Source organism: Grampus griseus (genome assembly GCF_964374135.1).
Source record: "Grampus griseus genome assembly, chromosome: 10".
NCBI lineage: Eukaryota > Metazoa > Chordata > Mammalia > Artiodactyla > Delphinidae > Grampus > Grampus griseus.
In genome coordinates, this window is record NC_139004.1 from 20797083 (window position 1) to 20809313 (window position 12231).

Sequence of the window (12231 nt, forward strand, 5' to 3'; positions counted from 1 at the left end):
GAAGGATGCAGACTGCGTCTTAGTTAATTGGAAGACAAACAGCAAGGCTGTCATCTATGGGCAGAACTATGTAAATGAGGTATGGAAACAAAGCTTTTCTATTGGCTACTTAGGTGAATCTTGGTACTAACCAATCAGACAATCGGATTTACTCCCCAGGAAATGCCTATAAAAGCCGCAGTGTTCTATCTGCTTTCAGACTTGGTTTGTTTTGAGAAGTACTCTTTTTTTGTTTGTTTCTTTTCTGTTTATTTTGCGATGTCTGGACGTGGCAAGCAAGGTGGAAAGGCTCGGGCTAAAGCGAAGTCTCGCTCCTCGCGGGCCGGTCTCCAGTTTCCCGTGGGCAGAGTGCATCGCCTACTTCGTAAGGGCAACTACGCTGAGCGAGTCGGGGCTGGCGCGCCGGTGTATTTGGCAGCGGTATTGGAGTACTTGACGGCTGAGATACTGGAGTTGGCTGGTAATGCGGCCCGCGACAACAAGAAGACTCGCATCATCCCACGCCACCTGCAGCTGGCCATCCGCAACGATGAGGAGCTTAACAAACTGTTGGGCCGCGTGACCATCGCTCAGGGCGGGGTCTTGCCGAACATCCAGGCGGTGCTGTTGCCTAAGAAGACCGAGAGCCATCACAAGGCCAAGGGCAAGTGATTTGACAGGGATTTGAGTTTCCGGAAGTGCTTTCAAACCCAAAGGCTCTTTTCAGAGCCCCCCACTGTTTCAAAGGAAGAGCTAACACCACTTGGAATATTAAAGAAAAAGGAAGGTAAGTGAATTTTTATCCAAGATAACAAGAAATGGAAGAAAAATCTCCCTAGATATTTAGAAAAGGCTCTTATTGTTACTAGAAATCTGCCTCTCTGCAGAACGCGGTAAATCGGTTAAGGTCTAATGATCCACGAAGTGGTTAGGCATTTCAGACAGTCGAGTGATCTGCCTTTAGTCAGTAAAGCCTAAGCACGGTTTAACTGCAGGGGTGGATATACGGTGGTCTCAAATGAACATGCCGAGTGAAATAGCCAGAACCGCTTAGACGCCTCGTTCTAGGCTGCAGACAACTCGTCTTTCCTAATCCCGCAAGGGAGTTAGACTCTGCTCCCGCTAACTTTCAACGTATCATCTGAAATTTACCACGTACTGAAAGGGGCTTTTGAAAAATTGATTACCTGGAGTTAACATAATGGTAGCTTAGAACAGACTGAATCTAGACTCTAATTGTGGCTTCTCCCCACATTTACAAATTGTGAGATTTGGGGCCAATTTCTAACCTGGTAGTTTTGTTGTATGTAAATTGGGGATAGAGTGATGGTGTTTCCATTGATTTTTTTTTTTCTTTTGACAAACCGCTTAACACCCGTAACCTAGATTAGTGCCTGACATTCAACGAACTATAGTTAATAGAGGTTCAAACGCCTAGGTCCCTAACGCAGCCCCAAAAGGGATAGAGTAGGGCTGCAGGCCTCCCTAAAATAGTTAACTACTAGGGATCTGGTAAATTAGCTGTTCCAACCCAAAAGTGTCGATCTGGTACTGTGCAAAAATTCCTAGGATCCTATTTTCCGAGACTGAGTCTCATCAAGTAAGCATTTCTTCTGCATGACTCAGTTTGTCCTTGGATGAGTAGGCAAGGAGGCTGAGTAGGCCAAAACTTGGGACCTGTGCGGCCCAGGGAGACGCACCCTCATTCAAACATCTCTGGAGCTTCACTGAAGCATTTTGCGTGGCATCAGTTCTTTTGGAGCATTCAGATCCGAGTGTGTGGGGAAAGAGAATCTAAACAGAAGCTGGTTCCCGTGAACGCACTTTTCTCATTCTCATGTTGGCACAGACACTTTGCGGTCTTGAGGCAGCCTCCATCCCTCTCTTGCCCTCCTCCCGCGCATCCCCCTACCCTCCACCCCCACCCCGGCCTTGAAACTACCAGCCAAAGAACCGGGGCTAGAGGGTCTGGGTGTTTGGTGAAGGCAAATAGGCGGAAAAAGAAGTGAGCACCTTGATGGCCGCACGTTAGAATTTCCTTAATTTTTAAGGATAGCCGGAATGAAAATCAGTTTGGGGAAGGTCCGGCCTCACAGCATTTCAGGTAGGGGTCCACTGAGAGGACCGGGTTCTTTACGCCCAGCATTTCTTGTATGTTGGAGAACTTGGATCCTTAGGTTGCAATTGCTTTATATAAGCCTTGGGATACTTTTCATTGACTTTCCAGGTTGCCTTTGAACCCAGCTCCAACACTTAACTAGGTGGGTGACCTTGGGCTAGGTGCTTAACTTCTCCCTGCGTCCATTTCTTCCTGTATGCCTTTGCTTGTCTTGTGATGAAAAGAGTGGATTCAGCAGTGTGGGTTCTGAAATTAGAACGCGGGGTGCTCGAGTAATGGCCAACACTTAGTAAGCACTTACTGTGTGTCAACATGCTTCCAGCATATTAATTTAACCCAACAATCTTAGAGATAAGTACTATTCCTATCCCAATTTTAAAGATGAAGAGACAGGAAGACAGCATAAAAAACTTGTCTAAGCCCCAAGGTCAGGAAGTCAGTACTTCTAACCACTGGCAATTTTATAACCAACTGCTCCCTAAGAGGTTGTCAGAATAATGAAAGGAGTAAAAATTCAATACATAATGGATTTAACCTTGCCCACATACCAGAATGTTACTAATTGTATCCTAAACTCTGAAAAATTTAAGAGAAGGAGGAGAGGTAATCTCCCTGGAATCTACATAAGGGAGGGAGGTAAATCCTGACAGTGTGCTAGCCACATATTTTTGTGTTAACCAATACACTTTTGATTTAGTATGTGACAAGTGAAACAAGGCGACAAGTGGGGAGATGGTTCAGTAAAGAACCAAAGGAAAAAAAAGAAAGAACCAAAGGACTTGATAAACTAATTTATTGTGGTAGGTGAAGAAAGGAGTTAGCGAGGACTTGAATTCTCCCCTCTGGGCTCCAATAACAAAACTTTGTATTGGATTACTTAAGAGTGAATGATACATCGTGTTAATTTCGTGTGTTTCACTGAGACCTCCTTAAAGTCAAGGACCACATCTTGTTAAATTGTTGATAGTCAGCATAGACCCTGGCATACAATAAACACTTGATAATCAGACATTGAGTAAATGTTGAGCTGAGTCAGTGGCTGGGCCATCAGGAAGTACTTTGTTCTAGAGGGTCAGTTTATTACCAGAGGAGACATTAATTACATGCCAGACTAAAGGCTGCTAATAATATCTTCTCTTACCAGTAGAAAATCCCTTCTGAAAAATCCAATTTGCATTGGCAACTTATTTTGGGAGCTTCAAAGAAACACAGAAGGTGCCAATTGATAACCTCTTACCTAAGAGGTACTGCTAAGAGGCTATTCCCCAAGCAGAGGACATTCCTCACAGCTCTGGCCTAGCTTCCCCTCTCCAACATAGTTCTTCACCTCCTACTTTGAAATGTCACTGTTTATATCCAAAAGCCCTAGTTACCACTTGGGAAAATTCTCTAGTGGGCAATAAACTCTCAGTAGCTTTAGTTGGTTTCCAGCCCTTGAGTAGGTCTCCATCTACCATGCCTCAAGGGTCCTGGAGAGAACCATTTAAATTGGGGCAAGTTGATGTGAATCGTAAACCCTGGGCTTCCAGTTACTGAAGACACCTGGCCACCAGGGACAAGATATGTGTTAAAGGGATTTATTGAGATGTGAGGCTGAGACAGAATCATCATTCAATTATATAGCATATTTCAAACAACACAGATCACTTTGATACAGCATCGCCAAATATAAAATCTTCTTTAAAATTTCCAAATAATCTATGCAGCAATATCCTTTCCTTTACTCCATCCATTATCCATTCACATTCTATTTTTTAAATGTATCACTTGAACTCTTTTTTACAAGTGTGATACATTTTATAACCAGTTGTAAAAAAAAAATTGTATATTTTAAGGTTAGAAGTAGGTTACCTTCTAGGGGTTTGTCACCTGTTGAGCCTGAATTATAATTATAAATGTAAATATTCCTGTTAAGTATAATGCATGTGGGTTACTAGGAAACATTAGGAATTTAATTGAGGAATCCCCAAACATACCAAAATTGAGAATAAGGGCTCACATGTAGCCCCAGTATTCTTCCCTCTCTATTTTATTTCAGTACCTTGATCTTGTAGCAAAATAAGATTAGCATCACCAGGAGATCTACCAAAAGGCAGATTATAGTCTATATTTATACCCATAAAACTGTATCATTAATAAGTAGACAAATTTATGAAAAAACTCAATAAGTATAATCATTATAACACCAAAAGAATTTGGAACGTAACATGTATACTTTAAAATAAAACGAATTCTAGGACATGGAATTAATGTAGTCATATTGAAAAAATATCAGAAATTCATTGGACTTAATTAGATTACAGTTGTTAGTTAAGTTGTAGTTTAGGCAGGGTGATAGAACAAGCATCTGTTAAGACTTAGACTTACACGTGTTACTTATAGTTGAGGTTCTTTCTGAAAGAAGCAAGTGTGTAAGTTTCGGGGTCTCTGCTGTATGTTGCTTGTCTGCCAGTTGGAGCTTAAACTTTTACCACATTCCTCACTCTCGGAGCACCAGGCAGCAGCAGCTGAGCATGTCTATTCTTTCCTGTACTCAGTGATAGCCTGAGCTGAAAGTACAGGCCCTGACTTTACGCCATGACAAATTGCCCTTGCATTCAAAATCTATCTCAAAATGGCTCTATCTGAAAATGCTCTAAATTTTAGAACCTTGGAGCTCAGTACTAGCCCCTGTTCACTCTGTCTCCTTGATGATTTTATCAGTACTGTAGTTTCAAAGTCTGTCTATATGCAATAAACTTCCAATTTTACATCTCCAGTCCTGCTGTCTTCCCTGAAATGCAAATGTGTGCATACAAATTTCTACTTGACACCTTCACCTGAAGCCCTAACAGACCTCTCAGTCTAAATACATTCAAGACACAAGAGTTTACATTATGCTTCCTAAGCCTGTTATGCCCTCCAATCCTCCCCAGCTCAGTAAATGACATTACTGTAAGTCCATTTACTCGAGCGAAAATTCTAGGAATGAGCCTTGCTCCCTTTCCTTCATCTCCACGAATCCAAACTATCTGTAAGTCACTTCACCTATACCTTTAATACATATCTTAATTTATTTACCATACTCCTTACCATGACCTGAAGAGCCATCCATGACCACCCTGGCCTCTGCCCACCTCCCTGACTTCATCTCCATCTCCCTGTCCAGCTACACTGATCTCTCTTCCACCTGCCAAGCCCTTTGCTGCTTCAAGACATTTGTACTGTTGGTCTCTTTCTCTGCAGTGCCCATCCTCTGATTTTTCTTCTGGCGAGCGTGTTCTCAGCTCTTCTCCAGACAGGCCTATCTGAAATAGACCTACCCAGATGGATTAAAGAGCTAAGTATAAAATACAAATACTAGATGAAATTTTAGGGACACACTTTGTATAACTTCAGTTTTGTATGTGTATATTTTAAGGGGGAGGTGTCATTATTAAGCCAGGCAGTAAACACAAATGCCATATAGGAAGGGACACAGACCACATAGGACAAAAATAAACTTAAGATGCAATATTCCATAAAAAGAGTAGAAAACAAGCAGTAAATTGGGATAAAGGATTTGTAAAACATTATACACAAAAGGTTAATGACTTTAATTTACAAGGAAGACCTGCAAGCTGCTAAGAAAAGGGCAAACAATAATAGAAAAAAATTACTGAACAGGATATTTTATACCTTTTATGAAATTCAAATAGACAGTGCATATGAGAAAAAACAAACCAAAATACATAGAACTGTTCACCTTCCTAAAAGTTAGGTTATGCATATCATAGCAACAAATGAATAGCATTTCTCACCTATGGATAGACAACCACTAAAACCAATAATACTTAGGATGCTGAGGATGAGGAAGGAGTGCCACAGTCATATTATCTTTTGAGAAAATTTCCTGGCAATATATATTAAAATTTATTAAGAGACACTTAACCTTTTGTAAAGCAAAGCAATATCAGATAGATAGATAGATAGATAGACAGATAGTAGAAACTAGGGAAGAGAGGGTGTCTACCATCTAGAAATAAAAGCCCCATTATGTGAGGTTATATGAGGAGAGATTGTTAACCTGTATAAACATGTGTGTAAAGTGTTAAAAGGAGCATGAATTAAGTTTGTAACTTCAAGTATAGAAAGTAAAATAAAAAAGTAATCTCCCGGGCTTCCCTGGTGGCGCAGTGGTTGAGACTCCGCCTGCCGATGCAGGGGACACGGGTTCGTGCCCCGGTCCGGGAAGATCCCACATACCGCGGAGCGGCTGGGCCCGTGAGCCAGGGCCACTGAGCCTGCACGTCCGGAGCCTGTGCTCCGCAACGGGAGAGGACACGACAGTGAGAGGCCCGCGTACCGCAAAAAAAAACAAAAATAAAAAAAATAAGTAACCTCCCTCTGCTCACGTCTCACTCCAAGTTACTTTCTATCAATCATCTTGTTGAGATTCTTTAAAATACATTCTAAGATTTTATTTATCAGCTCCCTTGTTGTTTGCCTCTCCCCATTATACTCTCTGTTTCATGAAGTGGGACCTGGTCTGTGACATCCTAACATCTAACAGAAGGCCTGGGACTCAACTCGCTGGTGAATGAACCAGGGAATGGATATTGTAGCCCCAAAAGCCCTCTCAGAGCCCAGAAAGCACATGGTTATCTGAATTTCTGTATAAAAATGCCCACTAACCATTGTTAATGCACTGCCTACTGCCCTATGCAGCTACCAGGACCGCAGTGAAATTTGGAAGTACCATATACACCATTTGTTTTCCACAGTCTACCTTTTGCCAGGTTTCTGCACTAACCTCACCAGACTTAATGTCTTCTGATAAGCCTCAGTGACCCAGGAAGCTCAGTTTCCTTTAAGGGCCTGTCTTCTCTGCTGGCTGATACCGTGTATAAAAGAATCCTCCTTAACACCCTACTGGGTCTGTGGTTACTAATGCTTGCTTAGAGTCATGGAAGGAAAAGGGTCACACAGCTGATGTGTGTGACCAAATCAATGCTGTTTCATCCCCTTACAATGCCTGCTCTGCACATAGGGCACCTTGGTGGCTTTTACAGTCTAATGCTGGATTATACAGTTAACACGATCATCTGCAGGGTAAGTTTGTTGAAAAATTCTATCATACATCTCCACTCCCTGGCATGTCACATCCTCAGTAAATACTCAGAATGAATACTCAGAATTAATGTGTTGGCAACAGAACTTATATCTGCACGGAAACGGAATAATCACTAAGCTGCAGGGATTTGTGGGTTTATTTCCGGGTGATGTACCTTTTTAGCCACCATTCGGTTTTAAATTCCAGTTGCTACATTTGGAGGGAGATACGTGACTGGTACTTGAGCTACTTTGTCCAAGATAGGCCACTGGCCACATGTGACATTTTAAATTTAAATAAAATAATGAAATTAAAAATTCAGGTACTCAGTTGCACTAACCATATTTCAAGTTGCTGGTGGCTTCTACATTGGACAGATAGATGTAGAACATGTCTGTCAATGCAGAAAGTTCTATTGGTAGCACACCGGGCTAGGTACTTTTTGTCCCTCTGGGCTAACATGTTCAAGTGCACTTAACCAGCTCCCTCCAGGTAGCATCTGAGGATACAGTTGCCTGATAAAATATAGGATGCTCAGTTAAATTTGAATTTCAGTTAAGTGACAAGTAATTGTTTTAGTATAAGTATGCCCCCAAATATGGCATGAGACATGCTGTAATTCAACAAAAGATGTTGTTTATCTGAAATTCAGATTTAACTAGGCATCTTGTATTTTTATTTGTCAAATCTGGCAACCCTATCTGAAGAGCGAAATTAGAGCATTTCCCGGGGAGGCTGAGTCCTCTTACCATGGGGAGTGTGTATATGAGGAAATGAAAAGGGCTGATACACAGAATGAACCAAACTCATTCTGAGGGAAGAGGTTTGTAAGTTCTTCTGCATATATTGAGGAAGGTTAAGAAAGAAGTTCCCAAATACATTTACTTTGGTTTCTTCTCTCCCCTTAGGTTTCAAAAGCTTCTCACTACAAAGAGATGCCTAGATCCAGAGTGTCTGTCAAACTCATCAATTCTCAGAAATAAATGGATTGGCATCTGTGTTCTGACATCATTGATTGATTCTGTACCTGCCAATTTTTTCCTATTAAAAACTTACTTGGGTTTCTTTCTTCGTGTGCACTGTGTGTCTTCAGGATAAGGAGAGTAAAAGGGAAGGGGTGGTAAATATTATTGTGGAGAAGCTCTCTTTAGTACCAAATGTACCTAATTTCTTGAATAAGTAATACATTCACAGGGTTCAACCAAATCAAAATCACAAGGTATATGCTGAGAATCCACTCCTCACTGGTTTACCCCACTCTCCCTAGGTAACATTATTTTCCTTGTGTATTTGCCTATTGTTAATTCATGCTGATGTGAGTCAAGAATGAACGCATGTTTTATCTCCCCCAGTTTTCATTCTTAAAAGATAGCAGACTGTATACACTTACTCTTTTCTATAACAGTATATCTTGGAAAACTTTCCAGATATGAACATAGGGGACATCCTGTACACTGTCTCATGGTATTGTACTGTGAACGCATCACAAGTACATCACAGTTCATGTAACCTGTCTCCTGTTGGTAGGCACATAAAGCAATTCCAGAATAACAAACCCTGATGTACAGCAAAATGGAAATTGTTCTCATATTCCTCTGGGATGGTGGAAAATGAACAGAAATTCAAGTCACCCTTGGCTTGGACTCAAGGTTCTTCTCCTTAAAAACTGTGGCTTGGGGCTTCCCTGGTGGCGCAGTGGTTGAGAGTCCGCCTGCCGATGCAGGGGACACGGGTTCATGCCCCGGTCCGGGAAGATCCCACATGCCGCGGAGCGGCTGGGCCCGTGAGCCATGGCCGCTGGGCCTGCGTGTCCGGAGCCTGTGCTCCGCGACAGGAGAGGCCACAACAGTGAGAGGCCCGCGTACCGCAAAAAAGAAAACTGTGGCTTTAGCCAAGCTCATTTTGAACTCCAGTTTCTTCATCTGTATAATGGAGGTAATACGTACCTTAATTAACTACAAAAATGGAAAAAAAAAAGTTTGGAATTCTAAAGAACAGCACAAACAAAATTATTTAATTTTTCAACACTACTTCTTTTCTGAGAGTTATATATAATAAATTGTAATAGGATCAGGCTCCCCAAATTCCAGCCTGGCATGAAGAAATGAAATATGGTACCAAGACAGAGGAAGATAGTTTCATTAATTACCTGGTTAAATGGCCATTTCCTCACACAGGAGTTAGAAGGCACACCCTCCCAATCTGCCTGCCACTTTGCCCCTTCTGCTCTTTCCTCTTAAGTTAAGGTCAGGTTTTAAGAATGTTTCTGCTACTCTAGTGTCTGTGTGTTGGGGACTGGGGGTCTGGATGGTCCACTGCTGTATTGCCAGCTCTCAGCTGGTGTCTGATATTGCCTGGCATGTACTAATCACTCAGGAAATAGCTGATAAATTCCTAAGGCTGGGTTGTAAGAAGGACACACCCAACTTAGTCTTAAAAAATACCTATATAAGTCTATACAAAGTGGTTTGTGTGTGTACACACGTACATATACATATGCATGTACACACAGCACAGACATGCAGTGAAATATTCTGGAAAGACGTGCGAATCTGGAATGAAAATACTTGGGTCTGTATTCCAGCTCTGCCATTTACCAAGTGTCTGACTGGGGGTGAGTCACCTGCCATCCCTGAAAAATCAGGCTTTTCATCTGTAAAATGGGATAATAGCACATCCCAGAGTTTTGAAAAACCAGTCAAATGAGAGCACGTGAGAAAGCACCTTGTTCCTTGTAAAACCTAACATAAACATGTGCAAGCTTATATAAAGATAGAAGTAGAGATAGAAATGATCTCTCACCTGTTGATCCATTCACAAATGTGGGCAGTTGAAGAGGATGTTGGGATTTCCAAGTTGGGATTTGCCAGCTTCCACCTGCAGAGATTGAGATGACTTAGGTTGTGATAAGCCAGATCACTGCCTGCTTCGGGCAGCCACTCCCCCATGGCCGGAGGAAGCTTCCAGAGGAGTGGGCCTGGCAGACATGTGGTGTTGAAATGGCAGTGGACGCACCCACTCACCTGCCACCAGGTCTCTTCCAGGTGCAGAAGCAGCAGCCCCAGTGGACTGGGTGGGCATTTCGAACTCAGCTGAGCCACCTTTCCAAGAGCAAAGACGCCTAAGACAGGGACGCTGCAAGTTGTGCCTACTCCATTTGGGGCTCAGCTTGACTCCCTGGATATGGAGAATCACCCCTACTGGGTACCTGTGCAACTTTGGCAGAGAAAAGAAATATGTGGAAGGCCGTTAAGGAAAGGGGCCCTAGATACAGTGGCTCTTTGGGAGGAAAGAATAAAGGAAGGGGAGAGCACAGAAGGAAACTTCGATTTCCTTTAGCTCAGTCCTTCAGGCTGGGGATGAAGAGACTGGGGCCCTGAGCAGCTGGTCTCTGTGTGGTCACAGAGCAGATCAGTGGCTTGTGCACATCGCCCACAGAGTTATATTTCTGCCCTCGCCGTCTTCATCCTCTCAGGCCTCCACTGGAAAATCTACATGTCATTTTGAACCTTCCTTGCGTTCTGTTCCGTGTTCAGGGTAACATCGGTAGCCTGGAATTGGCCATAGCGGCAGTATTTACACAACAAGAACTGGCTACAAATCAGTATTTGGGGAGTTTTCCTGGAGAATCAGTTGTTAAACATTTACCAGCACACCACTACCTTAAACGTCCTTTGTTTCTACCCCATAAAGATACTCTCATACCGCTCATGACTCTCTCTGTCTCTGTCTCTCTCTCATGCACACACATTGGCTCACGCTATTGTGCTGTTTTCCTACCTAAAAGGGTTCTCTCTCACCTCCCAAATGAGCCCCATGTCTCTGGGCTGATTTAATTCCCACAGTCCTATGATCCACACCTATTGTGGATTCTTCTGCATTGTTTCCCATCTGCTGGGTTCTCATATCGACTTTCCAAATTTTATGAGAAACCCTGACACACTCTTCTCACACATCCTCACCTGCCTCACCCCTCACTTCCTTCAAGCTTTTGCTCAAATGTCACCTTCTCAGTGAGATCCTCCCTAGCCTTCCTCCTACTCCCAGAGGGGAGAGATCCCTGCTGGGAGGGTGGCCAAGGTCTGGCAGAGAGTGATGCTGGGAGTGTGGACCGTCAGTACAGCGTGGCTAGGAATGCCATGAGCAAAGGCACTGCTAGGACACAAGCAGGGCTGTTTAACCAGTGACCCCAGGGATTTCCTCTGGGTTGCCTGGCAATGAACTGGGAACAATGGCTGCTTCTCTCCCTGTGGGAGAATCAGCCAATGTTCTCAGGTGCTGGGAGGCTGGTGCTCCCAGCTGAAACCCACACAGAAAAGGTTTCTTCTCCTATTCAAGTCTGGTCTCATGCTTTCTCTATGAAAAGGAACAGCACAGGCACTGGGTCCCCTTCTGGAGCACAGCCCCTCTGTGCATCAGGCTGTCCCCTTCGCTGGCACGTGACTCAGAGCTGCAGGAGAGCAGGCACTGCGCATCTGCCGACTTCTGCCCACGAGTTCCAGCAGACACAACAGATACTGTGCCTGCCAACCAGACAGAAGCCCAAAGTACGAAGACCTGTTAGGAGGAGTTAATGACCTCTAGAAGAGGGAGTCGGTGGGAAGGAGTGGCTATAAACAGCTTTCATTATGGGCTGAGATCGAACTTTTTTTTAATCATTATTCTAATCACCTTGTGTCTCATCTTCTCAAATGTTCTTCATGAACGCTACAAACCAACAGCTCTTTCTGAAATTTCTTATTTATCCCTTTGTATTCCTCCCCCACCCCACCCCCACCCCCGCCACCCTTTCTTTTGCCCAATGTTTTCCCGCTCTCTTTCCTCTCCATTTAGCATCAGCTATTTTTTAAGGAGCACTTTTTAAAAGTACCTTGTTTTCACACTAGGTGGTCAGTGTTGAAATACGTGGAGACTCTGCCACCGCTGCACTCCGCGGATGCCCCAGTGGGACCCAGTCACCCCGGAACTAAGGGCTCAGCTCGGACTTCCGGTGCCGGTCCCGGCATCTGTGTTATGGAGCCGCAGAACGGTCCTCTGGCTCCATCAGTAAGAACCACGACGC

At 43.5% G+C, this 12231-nt stretch overlaps 1 protein-coding gene across 1 annotated transcript; it reads left to right on the top strand.

Annotated features, from left to right (window-relative positions):
• The first annotated feature begins 218 nt into the window (after window positions 1-218).
• Window positions 219-8209, top strand: LOC309828093 (histone H2A type 1-C). The gene is made up of 2 exons (XM_082663175.1): window positions 219-766; window positions 8078-8209. Exon 1 carries the CDS (start codon window positions 259-261, stop codon window positions 649-651), a length of 393 nt encoding a protein of 130 aa, XP_082519301.1. The 5' UTR covers window positions 219-258; the 3' UTR covers window positions 652-766; window positions 8078-8209.
• The last annotated feature ends 4022 nt before the right edge of the window (window positions 8210-12231 follow it).

What these genes read in the sequence shown, in the direction of transcription:
- LOC309828093 (XM_082663175.1), top strand. Translation starts at nt 259, where the DNA reads ATGTCTGGACGTGGCAAGCAAGGTGGAAAGGCTCGGGCTAAAGCGAAG.